The sequence below is a fragment of the Corella eumyota genome, chromosome 5 (genome assembly GCF_963082875.1).
Source record: "Corella eumyota chromosome 5, kaCorEumy4.1, whole genome shotgun sequence".
NCBI classification, from domain to species: Eukaryota; Metazoa; Chordata; class Ascidiacea; order Phlebobranchia; family Corellidae; genus Corella; species Corella eumyota.
The window spans coordinates 4,234,165-4,255,551 of NC_137494.1; the positions used below are offsets into that span (position 1 = coordinate 4,234,165).

Below are 21,387 nucleotides of genomic sequence, written 5' to 3' on the forward strand. Positions count from 1 at the left end.
TACCTGTCCAGCATTGTAAATTATTCTGTCCATACCACATTGCATTTGCCAAACAAGTAGTTGTATCAGATGCAAGTTGACTTTGATTTGAATAAAATAATTCTTCATTATTTGAACAATTAAATGTTCCAACTGAGTTGTAAATTCTAGATGTTGCAAGAACTTCAACATTATATGGAAAAATAGAAACACAGTCTAAAAAATGTTAAGTCTGTTATTATAGAATAACTTCTTTAAAAATATTTTTGTTAAACTGTTTTTAAACCTTTATCATCAAGTTGTTAAAAGTGATTTTAATGTTATAATATATCAAAAAAAAAATATAATTTTTAAATTAAATAAATTAATAAATAATCTATGATATCAAACTAACTAACCTTGAACAATAATCACCCAAACTTGAGTTAAAACAAGAGTGGCACTACTATCAACACATACCAAAGTAACATTAGACGAACTGCTGAGAGGTTGCAAAAAGGTGAGGTTGGAATAAATATTTCCGTCTTCCATTACACAGGAGAATAAACTGGTGTTAAAGCATTCCATAAAAACAGCATTATAAAACTCTACTGAAGTTTCAGTTTCAATCCAACTCCACGCACAAGAACTAATACCAGCTGACTGTGGTATTGTAGCAGTTATAATTAAACCTGTGTAACCTGTTGCCCAAACATCTCCATTTTGTGAAGGTGGAATTGTTGCTAGTTGGGCATTAACAACTATAAATAATTTTGAAAAAATAGGTCAAGATAAAATTTGTACTATAAAAACAAATCCTCAACAATGTAAATATATATTTAGCCATACTTTTACATTTCTTACCTATAAAGCTTGTTGTAAAAATGTTAAATATAGCAAACTATATTTGCAAAAAAAATGGTAACATAAAACTAGTAACATTTTCTAACATACAAAATTAAAAAAATAATTTCTCTTTAAAACATAAGAATGTTGACATCAATAGAAATTAAATTAATTTTAATAATACAAAATAAAACAATATGTTTTATATTATTTACAACTTATTAATAATCAATTATATACAAAAAAATTACTCACCTGCATAACTGAACAATATATGCACAAAAATAAAATAAAACGCCAAACTTTTATTCATTTTGATTCAGTTCTTCATTTATTTTTATTTATAAAGCTATTTTACATTTAGTTCATGAAAGCAAAAACTTTAAACCAAATGTAACACAAAAAACTTCTTTATTAATTAACTGAACGATTACAAGTAAATTGTAAAATATTTACACAGCAATAAAAAGGGACTTTCCCAAATCTCAGAACAATGTTGTCAATTAAAACAAAATTAGATTAAAAAAAAACTTTTAAAACTTATTAACATAAAAAATAATTACTTGCACATAAAATACAAAAAAATCCATTGTAAGAAAATTATTGCACAAAAAAGTTTATACAGAATTAAAACAATGAAAGAATAATACGTGCTTAATAGTTATTGCAAATAAAGTTCTACAGAAAAAACAAATATTGAAATATTATGAAAACTTGCTACACATTATCATAAGGATTGTCTTTAATAGTTAAAGAGATGGTTCGGTCGTAGAGTTTCCTTTTTAAATATGTTAGAATTTTTCCAACTTGCACGTGGATACCATTATTTTAAAAATTGGTCAAGTAATTTTTGAGATATCGGGATTTGAAGGTAAATAGGGAAAGTCCCAACGCTCGCGAGTCACGTGACGCACGACGTCATCGTCGTAAGATCATATGCTGGCAGACATAGGAAAATGACCTTATTTTGTTCTCTCTGACCCGTTTGTTGTACTTTTTTATAAATTTTTTTTGCAGAAAACAAACTTAACATAAAAAGCAATATTTAGCCATATTATATAAGACATTTAGCCATAGTACATATTTTTTACTTTTAAAGTATTTTTAATTAGGTAGGCCGTATTTAAAAAAATTTAACAAATTATGGCTATGCTGTTAATTTTAAAAATTTACCAGCCAAAAACGCTTACAAACTTTTGCAAGAAAAAACAGGTCAACTTAAGGCAAAGTTTACCGTTAACACAGTCTTAGTTTTGTTTAAAATAAAATCACTTTATTGTTGTTAACTAATATATTGTCAAATTGTTCAAGTTAGCGTATTTAGCCTATATAGACGATATATACTTTATTTTGGTTATACTATAACAATTATTTTAGTTATATTTTTACAAGTATAAAGCACAAACTAAAGTTAAGAAGGGCAGCAAACACTATTATTTGTTGTCAGGGGTACAATTACTTACGTATATTGTACGTTGAAAATTGTTTGGTTTATTAATTAAAAAATCCATAAAATATTTAGTTTATAGTTTATTGATGTATTATATACTTTATGTGTCTTAATCCAAGTGACGTTTAGTGATTAGAACTAGTTTTATATGATACCCAACAAAATTGTCGGATATTTTAAGTTTTAAGCAAAACCTATACTGTTCTAACAGGTAAACTTTGCTTCAGTAACACTCAATTAACCTGTCTGTTTCTTGTAAGTGTTTGTCAACCAATCCTGGCCGTTTTTGGCTTGTAAATTTCTAAAATTAACAACATAACCTTAATTTGTTAGAATTTTTCAAATACAGCCTACCTAATTAAAAATACTTTAAAAGTAAAAAATGTCTTATATAATATGCCTAAATATTGCTTTTTATGTTAAGTTTGTTTTCTGCAAAAAAAAATTTAAAAAAAGTACAACAAACGGGTCAGAGAGGACAAAATATGGCCATTTTCCTATGTCTGCCAGCATATGATCTTACGACGATGACGTCGTGCGTCACGTGACTCGCGAGCGTTGGGACTTTCCCTATTTACAATATTTACCTTCAAATCCCGATATCTCAAAAAATACTTGACCAATTTTTAAAATAATGGTATCCTCGTGCAAGTTGGAAAAATTACAACATAATTAAAAAAGAAACTCTACGACCGAACCATCTCTTTAAGTAGTCAGAATTTGGTTTAATATTTTGGTAATATTGTTGCGAGGTACTTGGTCCTGTGTTCTGTAAATTACGAAATTTTTGCAGCTAACTTTAGTATTTTTTTAAGATAGCAAAATATATGTTAAGTATGTACTATAGAGTAATGTTAAACAGTTCATTTACCAACAATAATAATATTACCTCTAAGGATGTTTCTGGACCAAGTGGATTTAATGTCAAATAGCCATCTTCATCTAAACAATAAAGTACATAATAATTTTTGAAAAATCATATAACAATAAGTTGCTGTCATTTAAAAAAGAACAACAACTGGTATTTTTTTTTGTATATATCTTTATTCTTGATGTGGGAAAGTTGAATGCGCAACTTAAACATAGAGTAACATCAGTTACTCTGACCCAGTCTCGAGTTGCCTATGTCAGTTTTGTATATTATAGATTATAATTGCCCAATAATTATACTGCTGATTAAGTGCTGGCTTAGCAGGACTTCATACCGTTTATACCGCCTAACTCCAGGGCGCTACAGCATGAGGTCAGTGGGGATTGAACCCACGACCCCATGTGTGGTGTAGCAAGTGTTCTTACCACTACACCACGCTGCCGGCTTTAATTGTGGTAGCAAACATAATAAGATTTTAGAACTACCTTTTACAACATTTACATTATTCTTGTAGTTTTCATAATCAGTTGATTGATTTGGTTTAACCTTAATGTAGAAAAAATTAATTAACATGTTAATAAATAAAATAAATAATGTAAATTTTTAACAAAACTTCTACAAGTGTTTTCCAAAACCTTTTAGAACTGTAATCATTTTAGAATGTAAATAGTACATAATGTATTTAACCATATTTACTTGTTGATGTTGGTTTTCCGTATTTCCCTGTATTGGTGATTCATACAAACCTAAAAATAGGAATAATTTAGCTTACTGCCATTTTTACTGAATTTTTAACATGAATTAACAGGATGTTACTCATTAATTTTATTTCTTATAAGAATTACTTTAAAACTGATTTCTATTTTGCTGATGTTTTAATTGTGGTTTATAAAATTCCCTTTTTTGTGAACTGTTTATTTAATACATTAAAAATATAAAAATGGCATACCATTGTGATTATGCATAGACAAATTGTTTTGCATTTGTGGTTTGTCAGAATGTTTATCTAAAGATATATTTAATAATCAAACTAAAGTTGAGGTTTAAATAACAAATAAAAAAAATCAACTTTATATTTATATGTAAAAATAAATAATGTAAAACAGTTACCTAATATTTAAACCAACATTATCATACTAATAAACAAATCTAAAGCTGGATTAAATAATCAATTTAAAATACCTTTTCTTTTTCGAAACCAAACATATATCAAAACCCCAGCGACAATTGCAACAACAACAACTACAACAATAATAATTATAATTGTTGTGTCCAAGCTACCTGAACCACCAGGACCAATGGGGTCAATTGGTGTTGAATCAATTAAATTTACAACAAATTCAACAGAAAGTGGTTGAGTAGGAAATGTAGAAGATTGAATAGTTAATGTATAGCTACCATTGTCAGCTTGTGATACCTAATTAACATTCAGCTTATATTTTATAAAACAAAATTAATAAAAAACAATATATTTAATTAAGTTAAACTTAAATGAGTAAACACAAGATTTACCTTATTTCTTGTAAATAAAAAAGTCTGTGAGTGACTTATATTGGTGAGTGGGTTCATATTATCATTTGCAACATTACTTCCTGGTTTAAAAATATAAATAATAATATCACACATTGTAAACTGCAAATTCCCACAAAATAAAAATTTCACAAACAACCTACACAATTAAAATTAAACTCTTAAAACCTTCCTTTGACATTTAATAATCACAAACCATTTAAAGTAAGATTTGAAATGGTAGAAAGTGGATTGGAAATAAATTGAAGTGTGCAAGTTCCAGTTTGATTGACAACCCAAGGTAATGAACATTCAACTTCTGTGGGGGGAGATGTTAGTCTGGGTGAATCTATTAAAAAAGTTAGAGGTTAAAACAAACAAACAAGTTCAGTTAAAAAAAACATACACACTTTAAGTTACACTTAAACCTACATTGTACATTCAGTGTTTTAATATTCGATCTTCCAGTTTGACTAAATTCTGGTAAATGAGTAAATGGAGAATTTGCTTGACAATATACTTGCTTACCATTGTCAGATGCTGTTAAACTTGCTGTTGTAAAAGTTGAACCCTAAAAATTTGTAAACCACAAAATTTGGTATCAAAAGGCCTTTCATTAAATATTATATTTGTGTCTGTACAAAATAAACAATTAATTACAACATCTTGTCGATTTGGAGTATCTCCAATATAAAAAGTTGATGAAGTTGCACTAGGAATAACTTGATCATAATCACAAGTTAAATCCAATCCATTTCCTTCAATCACTGTTTCAACTCCATTTAATGTTACAGTGGGTGCTAGTAATTTTTTGCATATAAATATATCCTTTTAAAAAATGTAATATATTTTTTTATCAACTGTCGTGTTCTAACTACCAAAAGTGTGGTGTAGAGGTACGAACAAAAGCCACACCACATGAGGTGATGGGTTCAATCCCCACTGCCCTCATGCTGTAGCGCCCTTGAGTAAGGTGCTATAAACGATATAAACTTCTGCTGAGCCAGCACTTAATTAGCAGCATATTTACCAGGCAAGTATAGTCTCTATAATATTTCAAACTGCCACAGGCAACTCGAAACTGGATCAGAGTAACTGATGACTCTATGTTTGGGTCGCTCATTCAACCTTCCCACATCAAGGATAAAGATTTTTAAAAAAACACTATCTGTCCAGCATTGTAAATTATTTTGCCCACTCCACATTGCATTTGCCAAACAAGTAGTTGTATCAAATGTTAGTTGACTTTCATTTAAATAAAATAACTCTCCGTTGTTATAACAACTAAATGTTCCAACCGAGTTGTAAGTTTTAGATGTTGCAAGAACTTTGACATTGTATGGAAGAGATGAATTACAATCTTATAATGGGGTTAAATTTTATATTTTTTAGTCATTCCAAAAATACCTTTAGTGATATTTAAATGTTGTTATTTTGTTGTTCAGTTAGTTGAAAATTACTAAATTACTAAACAACTCGCTACATTTTTAAAAGAATTAATTTACCTATTTAAAATAAACATACTATGAATTCTTTTTTCAAAGAAACAAATTTACTATAATTAAAAAAAGATTACCAACAATGTTTAGGTTAACATTTAACGGAGGGCCACCAGCTGCACCAAAAAAACTAATGTTTGCATCTGTAGAACTCAATCGATGCAGAAATAAAAAAGTTGTAATTTGTACTTCACTCACTTCAAAAGTAATGTTTTTATAACTGTATAAATACAAATAATTTAATCAGTTATGTATTATTGAAATGGGATATTTTAATATTAAATTTTAGAAACTTAAACAAATATAATTTTACAATCAATTATATCGTGCTAGTTTAAATGTAGAAAGGCTTAAAGTTGTTTTTTGCACAAAATGCCATTATACCAAAATACATGTTTAATATTATATAAGCTACCTTAAAATTGCTCGATCACCCAAGATGTTTTCTGGATCATAAGCAACTACAACTTCACCACTTATATATCCTACTACTCCAACATTTATCTGTAAATAAATTTAAATACATAAATATTAACAAGTTTGTTTAAATTATAAAAAGCTTCTCACAACGGTTTTATCTACAATCCTAATATTACGTCCCCAGACACTTTGGCAAGTGGACACATCAGCTACCGCGCAAAAGTTATGTTTTTGTATACTTATAAACAGTTTTTCAGGTAGTAATTGAAAGAAAACTGGCAATAATTCAGACTGACTTCCACCCGCCGTTTTGAAGAAAAATCTAAGGACTGAGGGGTCTTGGTCAAAGTGTCTGGCATTCCTTATATTGTAGAGTGTAACAATAAATATATAAGTATACCCCATTAACTCTCCAAGTAACAACATTTATAGCTGGTAAATAAACATTTACACTTGCTGTAACACTTGAGTTTGTGGCTTGAAATGGAAATGATGAAAGTAAAATCTCATCACTTAATATTGTTTGTGAATCTGTAAAATAACATGCAAGTAGATACTTTTAATAGTTTAAATATACAAAGTTAACTATAGAATGTTATTATCAAAATAACTTCGTTTATTCTATACCTAACATTATAAGAGTAAAACAAACTAGTTTGTTAAAAAAAATTACTCACCTGCATAACTCCAAAATAATTGTACAACTACTAAATAAAAAAAAAAACTTTTACTCATTCTGTTCAAGTTTAATATATTGTTCTCTTTATTTATTTCATCTTAAGTATTTTTACAGTGTGTTTATAATAGTGAACAAACATAACACAATAAACTTTTCTATTATTTCACAAATGATTAATAGTAAATTGCTAAATATGTACAGAAGCAGTGAAATGGGATTTTCCCAAATCTCAGAACAATGTTGTCAATTAAAATAAAATATAATTAAGAAAAATTGTAAAACTTATTAACACAGAAAAATAATTACTTGCACATAAAATACAAAAAAATTCATTGTAAGAAAATTATTGCACAAAAAAAATGTATACAGAATTAAAACAATAAAAGTATAACAAGTGCAACTATTGCAAATAAAATTATACATAAGAAACAAATGTTGAAATATTATAAAAAACTTGCTACACATTATCATAAGGATTGTCTTTAATAGTTGAATAGTCAGAATTTGGGTTAATATTTTGGTAATGTTGTTGGGAGGTACTTGGTCCTGTGTTCTGTAAATTACAAAAATTATTACAAATTCCTTTACACTTTTTTTTCGATGGTAAAATAATAGTTTATTAAACTACTGTAGTAAATATCAACAATATTATTACCTCTAAAGGTGCTTCTGGAACCACTGGGGTTAATGTCAAATAGCCATCTTCACCTAAACATTTAAATACTTAGGAATTTCAAATAAAATACTACTGCACTACTGCAGCATACCAAGATTAATATTACCTTTCACAACATTCACATTATTCTTGTAGTTTTCATAATCAGTTGATTGATTTGGTTTAACCTTAATGTAGAAAAATATAACTAAAGTGTTAACAAATAGCATCAATAATGTAAATCTTTTTCAAAAAACTTATAGAGACCTAATCATTTTAAAAGGTAAATAGTACAAAAACAAAAGTATAACAATATTTAAATAAGGTGTTAAACCTACTTGTTGTTGTTGGTTTATTGTATTTCCCTGTATTGGTGATTTATACAAACCTAAAAATAGAAATAATTTAGCTTATTTGCAATTTTAACATACATTAACATGATGTTACTCATTAATTTAATTTCTTAAAGGAAGTACTGTTTACATGTTTACATTGTTGTTCCTAAAATTTCCTATTTTTAAACTGTTAATTAAATATATTAAAAATACAAAAATAGCAAACCATTGTCATTATGCATAGATAAATTATTTTGCCTTTGTGGGTTGTCAGAATGTTTATGTAAAAATAGATTTAATATTAAAACTGAAATTAAGGTTTAAATAACAATTACAAAAACTTACATTTATATTTATATGTAAAATAAATTAATGTAAAATAGTAAATTGATATTTAAAACCAACATTAATATACAAATAGACAAATCAAAAGACTGTTTAAATAATCAAATTAAAATTATACCTTTTCTTCTTTGGCACCAAAGAAATAACAAAACTCCAACCAACAATAAAACAAAAGCAACAACTATAATAATAATTATAATTGTTGTGTCCAAACCACCTGAACCACCAGGACCATTGGGGTCAATCGGTGTTGAATCAATAACATTAACATTAAATTCAACAAAAAGTGGTTGAGTAGGAAATGTAGGAGATTGAATAGTTAATGTATAACTACCATTGTCAGCTTGTGATACCTAAATTACATTTAGCTTATATTTTATAAAACAAAATTAATAAAAAACAATATATTTAATTAAGTTAAACTTAAATGAGTAAACACATGATTTACCTTATTTCTTGTAAATGAAAAGGTCTGTGAGTCACTTATATTGGTGAGTGGGTTCATGTTATCATTTGCAACATTACTTCCTGGTTTAAAAATATAAATAATAATATCACACATTGTGAACTGCAATTCAAATTCCTACAGAATAAATATTTCACAATCAATCTACAAAATTTAAATTAAACTCTTAAAACTTTCCTTTTACATTTAATAATAACAAACCTTTTAAAGTAAGATTTGAAGTAGTAGAAAGTGGATTGGAAATAAATTGAAGTGTACAAGTTCCAGTTTGATTGACAACCCAAGGTAATGAACATTCAACTTCTGTGGAAAGAGATGTGAGTCTGGGCGAATCTGTTAAAAAAGTTAGAAGTTAAAACAAACAAACAATTTCAGTTAAAAAAACATCTGAAAACCTACATTGCACATTTAGTGTCGCAATATTTGATCTTCCAGTTTGATTAAATTGCGGTAGTTGAGTAAATGGAGAATTTGCTTGACAATATACTTGTTTACCATTGTCAGATGCTGTTAAAATTGCTGTTGTAAAAGTTAAACCCTAAAAATATGTAAACACCATAATTTAGCAAGGAAAACCCTTTACTAACAACTGTATTTATATCTATATAAATTAAATAAATATTTACCACAATTGTTTGATTTGAAGTACCTCCAATATAAAAAGTAGATGAAGTTGCATTAGGAATAATTTGATCATAATCACAAGTTAAATCCAATCTATTTCCTTCAATCACTGTTTCAACTCCATTTAATGTTACAGCTGGTGCTAAAAATTACAAAATTTATTTAAGAAACTTGCCCTTACTGCAATGTTTAATAGGTTAACATTACATTTACCTATCCAGCATTGTAAATTATTTTGTCCACTCCACATTGCATTTGCCAAACAAGTAGTTGTATCAGATGTAAGTTGACTTTGATTTGAATAAAATAACTCTCCATTGTTTGAACAACTAAATGTTCCAACTGAGTTGTAAATTCTAGATGTTGCAAGAACTTCAACATTATATGGAAAAGTAGAGGCACAGTCTAAAAGTATTTTAAGTCTGTTAATATGTGATAACCTTTTTAAAAATATTTTTGTTAAACTAATTTTAAACCTTTACTTATAAAGTGGTTAAAAGCGTTTTTACTGTTATAATACGATAAAAAAAATTCCGATCTTTAAATGAAATTAATTCCAAAGAATTTTCGAGATTGATAACTTTGCATTATTGTTACAACTCTAACAAACTAACCAACCTTGAACAATAATTATCCAATCTTGAGTTAAAACAGGTGTAGCACTACTATCATAACATACCAAAGTAACATTAGACAAATTATTAAGAGGTTGTAAAAAGGTAAGGTTAGAATAAATATTTCCATCTTCTATTACACAGGAGATTGAATCAGTGTTCGAGCATTCCATAAAAACACCATTATAAAACTCTGTTGAACTTTCAGATTCAATCCAACTCCATGTACAAAGACTAATATTAGCTGATTGTGGTATTGTGGCAGTTACAATTAAACCTGTGTAACCTGTTGCCCAAACATCTCCATTTTGTGAAGGTGGAATTGTTGCTAGTTGGGCATTAACAACTATAAATAATTTTAAAAAATAGGTCAAGATAAAAATTGTATTATAAAAAACTCTTTAATAATGTAAATATATATTTAGCCATAGTTTTACATTTCCTACATATAAAGCTTGTTGCAAAAATGTTAAATAAGTCGAAATATATTCGCATTATTAAAAAAAAAGTAACATACAAAAATTGAAAAGATAATTCCCCTTTGAAACATAAGAATGTTGACAACAATAGAAATCAAATTAATTTTAATAAAATAGAGAATCAAAAACAAACAATATGTTTTATATTATTTACAACTTATTAATAATCAAGAATATACAAAAAAAATACTCACCTGCATAACTGAACAATATATGCACAAAAATATAATAAAACGCCAAACTTTTATTCATTTTGATTCAGTTCTTCATTTATTTTTATCTATAAAGCTATTTTACATTTAGTTTATAAAAGTAAAACTTTAAATCAAATGTAACACAAAAATTTTTTTTATTAATTAACTTAACGATTACGAGTAAATTGTAAAATATTTACTTAGCAATAAAAAGGGACTTCCCCAAATCTTAGAACAATGTTGTCAATTAAAATAAAAATAAATTAAAAAAACTTTTAAAATTTATTAACATAAAAAATAATAACTTGCACATAAAATACAAAAAAATCCATTCAACGGGGATACTTGGTCCTGTGTTCTGTAAATTACAAATATTTATTATTACTAGCTTTATTTCAAATTTAGATAAATAAATGTTTAATATTCTAACTATTGTTAATATTAACAATAATGTTGTTTGTTACCTGTAAGAGTGTTTCAGAACCAAGTTTGGTTAATGTCGAACAGCCATTTTCACCTAAACATTAAAACACTTCAAATAAATTAATATTACACACTGTGTATTTTTTGTGAAAACAAATAATACCTGGTATTATGGAAGCTTACTAAGGTTTAAATTACCTTTTACAACATTCACATTTTTTTTGTAGTTTTCATAATCAGTTGATTGATTTGGTTTAACCTTAATGTAGAAAAAATTAACTAAAGTGTTAATAAATAGCATAAATAATGTAAATCTTTTTTCACAAAACTTATAGAGGCTTAATCATTTTAGAATGTAAATAGTATATACAAAAACAAAAATATATAAATATATAAATAAGATATTGTAACCCACTTGTTGATGTTGGTTTATTGTATTTCCCTGTATTGGTGATTCATACAAACCTAAAAATAGAAATAATTTAGCTAACTTGCATTTTTAACATGAATTAACATGATGTTACTTATTAATTTAATTTCTTAAAGGAATTAATTTAAAATCGAATTTTATTTTGCTGATGTTCAAATTGTGGTTTATAAAATTCCTTTTTTTAAACTGTTCATTAAATAAATTAAAAATACAAAAATAGCAAACCATTGTCATTATGCATAGGCAAATTGTCTTGCTGTTGTGGGTTGTCAAATTGTTTATCTAAAAATATATTTAATATTAAAACTAAAGTTCAGGTTAAAAAATTACAAAAACTTACATTTATACTTAAATGGAAAAAATTAATGTAAAATAGTAACTTGATATTTAAACCAACGTTAATATACAAATAGACAAATCTAAAGACTGTGTAAATATTGAAATTCAAATTATACCTTTTCTTCTTCGGCACCAAAGAAATAACAAAACTCCAGCCAAAATTGCAAAAACAAAAACTACAATAATAATAATTATAATTGTTGTGTCCAAACCACCTGAACCACCAGGACTATTGGGATCAATTGGTGTTGAATCAACAACATTTACATTAAATTCAACAGAAAGTGGTTGAGTAGGAAATGTGGAAGATTGAATAGTAAATGTATAACTACCATTATCAGCTTGTGATACCTAAATACATAACATCCAGCTTTTATTTAATAAAAAATTAATAAAAAACATCATATTTAATTAAGTTAAACTTAAATAAGTAAACACATGATTTACCTTATTTCTTGTGAATGTAAAAGTCTGTGCATCACTTATATTGGTGAGTTGGTTCATATTATCATTTGCAACATTACTTCCTGGTTCAAAAATATAAATAATAATATCACATATTGTAAATTGTAATTTAAATTTCTACAGAATAAATATTTTACAATCAACCTACATAATTTAAATTAAACTCTTAAAACTTTTCTTTGATATTTAAAAATAACAAACCATTTAAAGTAAGACTTGAAATAGTAGAAAATGGATTGGAAATAAATTGAAGTGTACAAGTTCCAGTTTGATTGACAACCCAAGGTAATAAACATTCAACTTCTATGGAGAGAGATGTTAGTCTAGGTGAATCTATTAAAAACAGTTAAAGTTAAAACAAACAAACAATTTAAGTTAAAAAAACATCCATACTTTAAGTTACACTTAAACTTACATTGTACATTTAGTGTTTCAATATTTGATCTTCCAGTTTGATTAAATTCTGGTAGTTGAGTAAATGGAGAATTTGCTTGACAATATACTTGCTTACCATTGTCAAATGCTGTTAAACTTGCTGTTGTAAAATTTAAACCCTTAATATGTGTAAACCACATAAATTAGTAAGAAAAACCTTTTAATAGCAACTGCAAAAGTGCTTGTATAAATTAAACCATTTACCACATGTTGTTGATTTGGAGTATTTTCAATATAATAAGTAGATGAAGTTGTATTAGGAATAACTTGATCATAATCACAAGTTAAATCCAATCCATTTCCTTCAATCACTGTTTGAACTCCATTTAATGTCACAGTTGGTGCTAAAAATTACAAAATTAATGTAAGAACTAGACCTTTTATTTAATTACAATGTATATTATCTTACTGTTAAAATTACCTGTCCAGCATTGTAAATTATTCTGTCCATTCCACATTGCATTTGCCAAACAAGTAGTTGTATCAGATACAAGTTGACTTTCATTTGAATAAAATAACTCTCCATTGTTAGAACAATTAAATGTTCCAACTGAGTTGTAAGTTCTATTTGTTGCAAAAACTTCAACATTATATGGAAAAGTAGAGACACAATCTATAAAATGTTAAGTCTGTTATTGTAAAATAACCTAATTAAAAATATTTTTGTTAAACTATTTTTTTACCTTTTCTTATAAAATGGTTAAAAGTTTTTTTACTGGTATAATACAATAAAAAAAATTCCGATCTTTAAATGAAATTAATTCCAAATAATTTTTGATATTGATAACTTTACATTATTATTACAACTTCAATAAACTAACTAACCTTGAACCACAATCACCCAAACTTGAGTTAAAACTGGAGTAGCACTACTAGTAACACAAAATAAAGTAACATTAGATGAACTGGTAAGAGGTTGTAAAAAGGTGAGGTTAGAATAAATATTTCCATCTTCTATTACACAGGAGATTGAATTAGTGTTATAGCATTCCATAAAAATACCATTATAAAACTCTGTTGAACCTATAGATTCAATCCAACCCCATGTACAAGTAACATCAGCTGATTGTGGTATTGTAGCAGTTACAATTAAACCTGTGTAACCTGTTGCCCAAACATCTCCACTTTGTGAAGGTGGAATTGTTGCTAGATGTTGGCCATTGACAACTACAAATATTTTTTTAAAAATAGGTTAAGAGAAAAAAACAATCTTTAATAATGTAAATATATAGTTAGCCACAGTTTACATTTCTAACCTATAAAGGTTGTTGTAAAAATATTAAATATGACAAAATATATTTGCATCATTGAAAAAAAATTAGTAACATAAACCTTTTCTAACATACAAAAATTAAAAAGATAATTTCCCTTCAGAACATAAGAATGTTGACATCAATAGAAATCAAATTAATTTTAATAAAATAGAGAATCAAAAAAAAATAACACAATATGTTTTATATTATTTACAACTTTTTAATAATCAAGGATATACAAAGAATTACTCACCTGCAAAGCTAAACAATATAAGCACAAAAATAAAATTAAACGCCAAACTTTTATTCATTTTGATTCAGTTCTTCATTTATTTTTATCTATAAAGCTATTTTACATTTAGTTTATAAAAGCAAAAACTTTTAAATCAAATGTAACACAAAAAACCTTTTTATTAATTAACTGAACAAATACGAGGGGTCCTACTAATCACCACACGGCACCACACGGCTCACCACACGGCACCACACGGCTCACCACACGGCACCACACGGCACCACACGGCTCACCACACGGCACCACACGGCTCACCACACGGCACCACACGGCTCACCACACAGCTCACCACACACGGCACCACACGGCACTTACTAATTACCACACGGCACTTACTAATCACCACGCGATAGTTACTGATCACCACACGGCATGACACACCATCTACCAATCACCACACGGCACTTACCAATCACCACGCGACAGTTACCAATCACCACGCAATAGTTACTGATCACCACACGGCACGACACACCATCTACCAATCACCACACGGCACTTACCAATCACCACACGGCACTTACCAATCACCACGCGACAGTTACCAATCACCACGCGACAGTTACTGATCACCACACGGCACAACACGCCATTTACTAATCACCACACGGCACTAACCAATCACCACACAGCACTAACCAATCACCACACGGCACTCACCGATCACCACACGGCCCAAACCAATCACCACACACCATCTACTAATCACCACACACCATCTACTAATCACCACACACCATCTACTAATCACCACACGGCACTTACCAATCACCACGCGACAGTTACCAATCACCACGCGACAGTTACTGATCACCACACTGCACCACACGCCATTTACTAATCACCACACGGCACTAACCAATCACCACACAGCACTAACCAATCACCACACGGCACTCACCGATCACCACACGGCCCAAACCATCACCACACACCATCTACTAATCACCACACACCATCTACTAATCACCACACGGCACTTACCAATCACCACGCGACAGTTACTAATCACCACACGGCACTTACCAATCACCACGCGACAGTTACTAATCACCACACGGCACTCACTAATCACCACACGGCACTCACCGATCACCACACGGCACTAACCAATCATCACACACCATCTACTAATCACCCCCCGGCACTTACTAATTACTACACGGCACTTACTAATCACCACACGGCGCTTACTAATCACCGCACACCATCTACTAATCACCACACGGCGCTTACTAATCACCACACGGCACTTACAAATCACCACACACCATCTACTATTCACCACACGCCAATTTTTTTATTTTTTATTTAAAACGATCATAACACAACATAAGATTTTTATCAAAGCAAAAAGTCGAACATTTAAAATTTATTTATTAAGTTTTAATTTTTTTGTAGATTTTGATTTTTCCGCTTTTGGTCGTTTTCGTTGATTCGGTTTTCTAGCAATTTTTTTGATATCCGGTATGATCAAGTTTTTAGATTAGATTTGGGGTCGCCTGTGGTTTCCAGTCAATTTCTAGTTTTATTATGTTGTTAATGCTTTCGCAATTGTTGTTGGTCCAAAAGCCAAATTTTTTTTCTCGTTGAGATTTGTTTACATGTTTAAGAATTTTAAGTTTTAAAAATATTGTCCAAATTTGGGATATGTATCAAGGTTGTTTTGTAATTGATTTGCCACATCCGCAAATTCAATAGTGGTGTCTGCAGATACTAAACCATTTTGGCCAAAAATCTCGGACATTATTTTTTGCTAATTGCTTGTTTATTTATTAAAATTTAAAAATCGTTATTAACTTTTAAAATCTTGGTCAATTGTATATCATGATAATAGTAACTTAAAAATGAATCAAAATTATAATTTTTATTACTAATTACTAATTAATGAGTGTTTGTTTATTAAAATTTAAAGGTTGTTATTTATTTTTCATCTCTTGGTCAGTTGTATATTATGATATTAATAACTCAAAAATGAATTAAAATTTTAAGTTTTGTCACTAATTACTAATTAATAGGTGTTTGTTTATTAAAATTTAAAGGTTGTTATTAACTTTTGAAATCTTGGTTAATTGTTTATCATGATATCAATAACTTGAAAATAAGTTAAAAAATAAATTTTCGTCTGTTTATTTTATTTAAATGCTTATTTATTTAATAAAAAATAGGAATTGATATTAAGCATTGAAACTTTTGTCTTATGTTTATCATGGTATTAGTAATTTAAAATTTTATTTAAAAAATATAATATGTTTGATTTTTTTTTATTTAAATGCTGTTTGTTTATTAAAACTCAAATATAAAAAAAATGTAATATTCTTAGTTAAGGTTTATGCATTTCTATTTTATCTTTCAAAATTTATGGTATAAATAATCAAATAATTTCGAACCGTATTTTATTTATCAAATAAATCTAGTTATTAATTTGTACCCAAATCTAACTTCAAAAGCTTACGTATTTTCGCCATGGGAAGACAAAGTTGATTTGTTGGAAAAGTGATGCGGGTGAAGTCTTCTTCTATGTTTAGAATCTCATTTGTCCACATCCAACCAGAGCTCGAGTTATTAACTAAAAGGTCAGGGGAACTAAGTGTTGTGCGTCACTAAATTAGAGTCAATCACAACTTAACTTAATAACACATAAGCATAAAGTCTTTGTTTTAAGACGGTGCAAGCTGTTCCGATGGTAAAACGTAAAAAATGCTGTAACAAGTGAATAAGAAATGGTGTTTGGTGATTAGTATGCGGTGTGTGGTAATAAGTAGATGATGTGTGGTGATTAATTAGTAAATGGTGTGCGGTGATTAGTAAGTGGCGTGTGGTGATTAGTAGATGGTGTGTGGTGATTGGTTTGGGCCGTGTGGTGATCGGTGAGTGCCGTGTGGTGATTGGTTAGTGCTGTGTGGTGATTGGTTAGTGCCGTGTGGTGATTAGTAAATGGCGTGTTGTGCCGTGTGGTGATCAGTAACTTTCGCGTGGTGATTGGTAACTGTCGCGTGGTGATTGGTAAGTGCCGTGTGGTGATTGGTAAGTGCCGTGTGGTGATTGGTAGATGGTGTGTCGTGCCGTGTGGTGATCAGTAACTATCGCGTGGTGATTGGTAACTGTCGCGTGGTGATTGGTAAGTGCCGTGTGGTGATTGGTAGATGGTGTGTCGTGCCGTGTGGTGATCAGTAACTATCGCGTGGTGATTAGTAAGTGCCGTGTGTGGTGAGCCGTGTGGTGCCGTGTGGTGATTAGTAGGACCGAATACGAGTAAATTGTAAAATATTTACATAGCAATAAAAAGGGACTTTCCCAAATCTCAGAACAATGTTGTCAATTAAAACAAAAATAAATTAAAAAAAACTTTTAGAACTTATTAACATAAAAAATAATTACTTGCACATAAAATAGAAAAAAATCTATTGTAAGAAAATTATTGCACAAAAAATTGTATACAGAATTAAAACAATGAAAGAATAATAAATGCTTATAGTTATTGCAAATAAAGTTCTACAAAAGAAACAATTATTGAAATATTATAATAAATTGCTACACATTATCATAAGGATTGTCTTTAATAGTTTTGATTTGATTTAACCTTAATGTAGAAAAAAATAATTAACATGTTAATAAATAACATGAATAATGTTAATCTTTTTCACAAAACTTATAAAGACATAATCATTTTAAAATGTGAATAGCATATACAAAATTGAAAATATATAAATATTTAAATAAGATATTGTAACCCACTTGTTGATGTTGGTTTATTGTATTTCCTTTTAATGGTGATTCATACAAACCTAAAAATAGAAATAATTTAGCTTATTTGCATTTTTACTGAATTTTCAACATGAATTAACAGGATGTTACTCATTAATTTTATTTTTTAAAAACAATTAATTTATAATTAAATTTTATTTTGCAGATGTTTGAATTGTGGTTTATAAAATTCCTTCTTTTTAAACTGTTCATTAAATAAATTAAAAATATAAAAATAGCATACCATTGCCATTATGCATAGGCAAATTGTCTTGCTGCCGTAGGTTGTTAAATTGTTTATCTAAAAATATATTTAATATTAAAAAAGTTTAGGTTAAAAAATTATAAAAACTCACATTTATATTTAAATGGAAAAATTAATGTAAAATAGTAACTTGATATTTAAACCAACGTTAATATACTAATAGACAAATCTAAAGACTGTGTAAATAATCAAATTGAAATTAAACGTTTTCTTTTTCGACACCAAAGAAATAACAAAACTCCAACCAAAATTACAACAACTACAACAATAACAATTATTATTGTTGTGTCCAAACCACTTGAACCACCAGGACCATTTGGGTCAATTGGTGTTGGGTTAACAACATTTACATTAAATTCAACAGAAAGTGGATAAGTAGGAAATATGGTGGATTGAATAGTTAATGTATAACTACCATTGTCACCTTGTGATACCTAAAAAAAATATAAAGAATATTTAGTTGAAAGGTGATAAAAAACAATATATTTAATTAAGTTAAACTTAAATGAGTAAACACATGATTTACCATATTTCTTGTAAATGAAAATGACTGTGAGTCACTTATATTGGCAAGTGGGTTCATATTATCATTTGCCACAGTACTTCCTGGTTTTTAAATACAAATATTAATATCACACATTGTAAACTGCAATTTAAATTCCTACAGAATAAATATTTTACAATCAACCTACACAATTTAAATTTTTTAAAAATAAACCATTTAAAGTAAGACTAAAAATAGTAGAAAATGGATTGGAAATAAATTGAAGTGTGCAAGTTCCAGTTTGATTTACAACCCAAGGTAATGAACATTCAGCTTCTGTGGAGGGAGGTGTTAGTCTGGGTGAATCTATTAAAGAAGTTAGAAGAAACAAACAATTTCAGTCGAAAAAACAATCATACTTTAAGTCTCACTAAACCTACATTGTACATTTAGTGTGGCAATATTTGATCTTCCAGTTTGACTAAATTCTGGTAGTTGAGTGAATGGAGAATTTGCTTGACAATAAACTTGCTTACCATTGTCAGATGCTGTTAAACTTGCTGTTGTAAAAGTTGAACCCTAAAAATGTGTAAACCCAATATTTAAGTAAAAAAAAAACTTGTTGCAACTATTGCTTTCGTGTCTGTATAAAATGAATTAGTGTTTACCACATGTTGTTGATTTGGAGTATCTTCAAAATAAAAAGTAGATGAAATTGAACTAGGAATAACTTGATCATATTCACAAGTTAAATTCAATCCATTTCCTTCAATCTCTGTTTGAACTCCAGTCAATGATACAGTTGGTGCTAAAAATTAAAAAAAAACTTTAAAAACAAAAATATGCAACATTTGTTTATTTTCAAGTGTGATTACCTGTCCAGCATTGTAAATTATTTTGTCCACTCCACATTGCATTTGCCAAACAAGTAGTTGTATCAGATGTAGGTTGACTTTGATTTGAATAAAATAATTCTCCATTGTTGGAACAACTAAATGTTCCAACTGAGTTGTAAATTAAAGGTGGTTCTGATTCAACTTTAACATGGTATGAAAGGGAAGAATTACAATCTAAAATATAACAGTCATATTTAAAAAACTTATAAAAATTATATATAAGCTATGTAATGATTCAACTAAATTAAAAATAACATTAAATATAAAAAAGTTCAAAAAAATAAAATAAGTATTTTACCAACAACTGTTAAATTTGCTTCTAAAAAATCAACAGTATGTCCAACTGTTATGTTTAAATCAGAAGAACTTAAACTTTGTACAAGGAGATAAGTTGAAATTTGTGTTCCACTGGCATCAGAAGAAATTGTTTTAAAACTGAAGTTTACAATTGTTTTAATAAAAAGCAATGGAGTAAACAATAAAACTGCACCAATTAAACAATAAAACTGCACCAATTAAACATATAAATAAAAATACACCAGCCTATTTTCCAACTAAATTTTCTTCAACTGTTGCTTTAAATAAATATGATAAAAGAAATAAACACCAGTATACCTTCACAGTATCTTACCTTTTATAAATTTATTTAAAAAAATTAAACTTTAAGCTCTTTTTAAATGAAATTAATTCTATTTTACATTGTATTTTAAGATATTATATAATGTTTTGGTTGGAAATGGTTATCTATTAATTTTTGTATAAAATTGAACATTCAGAAATAGTAAACTTGAAATTATTTTACGTTATATTTGCTCGTTGATCTAGGTTATTAGCAGAATTATATGCAATCAAAATATTTCCACCATTCATTCCTATTTGTCCGACAGGAACCTCAAAAAATTTCAAACTGTGAGTAAAAATAACTTAACCAAGCAAGAATTTAGTTTTAAAAAATAATAAATAACTTTATTGTCTTTAAAATTAGTTTATTTTTACCTTATTAATAGACCAAAATATAGAACCAGAACCTATAAATTGAACATTTACACTTGCTGTAACACTTGAGTTAGTGGCCTGAACTGGAAATGATGAAAGTAAAATCTCATCACCTAAAATTGTCTGTGCATCTGTAAAATAACATGCAGATGAAATAGTTACATTTATTATACTTATTTATACAAAGCTAATTAATATTTATAATGCACAAATAAAAATTATATATTAGTTTATTTTAAATATAACATTAAAAAGAAAAGCGTGATGGTTGGTTTTAAATTAACAAAAATTTTTTTTTACCTGCATAACTGAACAATATATGCACAAAAATAAAAGAAAACGCGTATCTTATAATCATTCTGATTTAGTTTAACATATATTCATTTATAAAGCAATTCTACATTCAGTTCATAAA

The 21,387-nt window shown here is 28.2% G+C and overlaps 4 protein-coding genes and 1 long non-coding RNA gene across 6 annotated transcripts; all 5 read right to left on the reverse strand.

Moving 5' to 3' along the window:
* Positions 1-1,521: 1,521 nt before the first annotated feature.
* On the reverse strand, positions 1,522-5,970 carry LOC145752752 (uncharacterized). The gene is made up of 11 exons (XM_082569084.1): positions 5,901-5,970; positions 5,295-5,434; positions 5,067-5,205; positions 4,852-4,983; positions 4,638-4,717; positions 4,308-4,542; positions 4,075-4,131; positions 3,822-3,871; positions 3,611-3,671; positions 3,144-3,196; positions 1,522-3,023 (listed from the first exon to the last, which is right to left on the reverse strand). The coding sequence occupies exons 1-11, from the start codon at positions 5,968-5,970 to the stop codon at positions 2,916-2,918; spliced, it is 1,125 nt and encodes a 374-aa protein (XP_082425210.1). The 3' UTR covers positions 1,522-2,915.
* On the reverse strand, positions 5,406-7,454 carry LOC145753869 (uncharacterized). Its single transcript, XM_082570396.1, has 4 exons — positions 7,231-7,454; positions 6,954-7,084; positions 6,549-6,637; positions 5,406-6,353 (listed from the first exon to the last, which is right to left on the reverse strand). The coding sequence occupies exons 1-4, from the start codon at positions 7,286-7,288 to the stop codon at positions 6,173-6,175; spliced, it is 459 nt and encodes a 152-aa protein (XP_082426522.1). The 5' UTR covers positions 7,289-7,454; the 3' UTR covers positions 5,406-6,172.
* A 137-nt stretch (positions 7,455-7,591) lies between these two features.
* LOC145753847 (uncharacterized) lies at positions 7,592-11,110 on the reverse strand. Its single transcript, XM_082570334.1, has 12 exons — positions 10,945-11,110; positions 10,276-10,617; positions 9,871-10,062; positions 9,660-9,799; positions 9,433-9,571; positions 9,235-9,366; positions 9,016-9,095; positions 8,686-8,920; positions 8,226-8,275; positions 8,015-8,075; positions 7,888-7,940; positions 7,592-7,785 (listed from the first exon to the last, which is right to left on the reverse strand). The coding sequence occupies exons 1-12, from the start codon at positions 11,000-11,002 to the stop codon at positions 7,690-7,692; spliced, it is 1,578 nt and encodes a 525-aa protein (XP_082426460.1). The 5' UTR covers positions 11,003-11,110; the 3' UTR covers positions 7,592-7,689.
* Positions 11,111-11,165: 55 nt separating this feature from the next.
* Positions 11,166-12,046, reverse strand: LOC145753873 (uncharacterized). Its single transcript, XR_014283863.1, has 5 exons — positions 12,023-12,046; positions 11,783-11,832; positions 11,566-11,626; positions 11,409-11,461; positions 11,166-11,302 (listed from the first exon to the last, which is right to left on the reverse strand). It is a non-coding gene; the product is annotated as an uncharacterized LOC145753873 (long non-coding RNA).
* A 5,076-nt stretch (positions 12,047-17,122) lies between these two features.
* On the reverse strand, positions 17,123-21,368 carry LOC145753852 (uncharacterized). 2 transcript variants are annotated; one of them, XM_082570351.1, is made up of 12 exons: positions 21,273-21,368; positions 20,973-21,103; positions 20,779-20,867; positions 20,275-20,411; positions 19,956-20,150; positions 19,749-19,888; positions 19,521-19,659; positions 19,315-19,446; positions 19,123-19,202; positions 18,576-19,030; positions 18,323-18,372; positions 17,123-17,153 (listed from the first exon to the last, which is right to left on the reverse strand). In XM_082570351.1, exons 1-10 carry the CDS (start codon positions 21,328-21,330, stop codon positions 18,785-18,787), a joined length of 1,347 nt encoding a protein of 448 aa, XP_082426477.1. In that variant the 5' UTR covers positions 21,331-21,368; the 3' UTR covers positions 17,123-17,153; positions 18,323-18,372; positions 18,576-18,784. The 2 variants fall into 2 exon arrangements, with proteins under 2 accessions (XP_082426477.1, XP_082426478.1); XM_082570352.1 differs by lacking the exon at positions 21,273-21,368 and having other exon boundaries at positions 20,779-20,883; positions 20,973-21,095.
* Positions 21,369-21,387: the final 19 nt, after the last annotated feature.

What these genes read in the sequence shown, in the direction of transcription:
- LOC145752752 (XM_082569084.1), bottom strand. Translation starts at nt 5,970, where the DNA reads ATGTCAAAGTTCTTGCAACATCTAAAACTTACAACTCGGTTGGAACAT. An exon ending in TAAAACACTGAATGTACAAT is followed by an intron (nt 4,984 to 5,066) that starts GTAGGTTTAAGT and finishes CTTTTTTAATAG; the next exon opens with ATTCACCCAGACTAACATCT. An exon ending in TTCAAATCTTACTTTAAATG is followed by an intron (nt 4,718 to 4,851) that starts GTTTGTGATTAT and finishes TTTTTAAACCAG; the next exon opens with GAAGTAATGTTGCAAATGAT.
- LOC145753869 (XM_082570396.1), bottom strand. Translation starts at nt 7,288, where the DNA reads ATGAGTAAAAGTTTTTTTTTTTATTTAGTAGTTGTACAATTATTTTGG. An exon ending in ATTATTTTGGAGTTATGCAG is followed by an intron (nt 7,085 to 7,230) that starts GTGAGTAATTTT and finishes GTTATTTTACAG; the next exon opens with ATTCACAAACAATATTAAGT. An exon ending in GGTGATCGAGCAATTTTAAG is followed by an intron (nt 6,354 to 6,548) that starts GTAGCTTATATA and finishes GTATTTATACAG; the next exon opens with TTATAAAAACATTACTTTTG.
- LOC145753847 (XM_082570334.1), bottom strand. Translation starts at nt 11,002, where the DNA reads ATGAATAAAAGTTTGGCGTTTTATTATATTTTTGTGCATATATTGTTC. An exon ending in TGCGACACTAAATGTGCAAT is followed by an intron (nt 9,367 to 9,432) that starts GTAGGTTTTCAG and finishes CTTTTTTAACAG; the next exon opens with ATTCGCCCAGACTCACATCT. An exon ending in TTCAAATCTTACTTTAAAAG is followed by an intron (nt 9,096 to 9,234) that starts GTTTGTTATTAT and finishes TTTTTAAACCAG; the next exon opens with GAAGTAATGTTGCAAATGAT.
- LOC145753852 (XM_082570351.1), bottom strand. Translation starts at nt 21,330, where the DNA reads ATGATTATAAGATACGCGTTTTCTTTTATTTTTGTGCATATATTGTTC. An exon ending in TAATTTACAATGCTGGACAG is followed by an intron (nt 19,889 to 19,955) that starts GTAATCACACTT and finishes TTTAATTTTTAG; the next exon opens with CACCAACTGTATCATTGACT. An exon ending in TGCCACACTAAATGTACAAT is followed by an intron (nt 19,447 to 19,520) that starts GTAGGTTTAGTG and finishes CTTCTTTAATAG; the next exon opens with ATTCACCCAGACTAACACCT.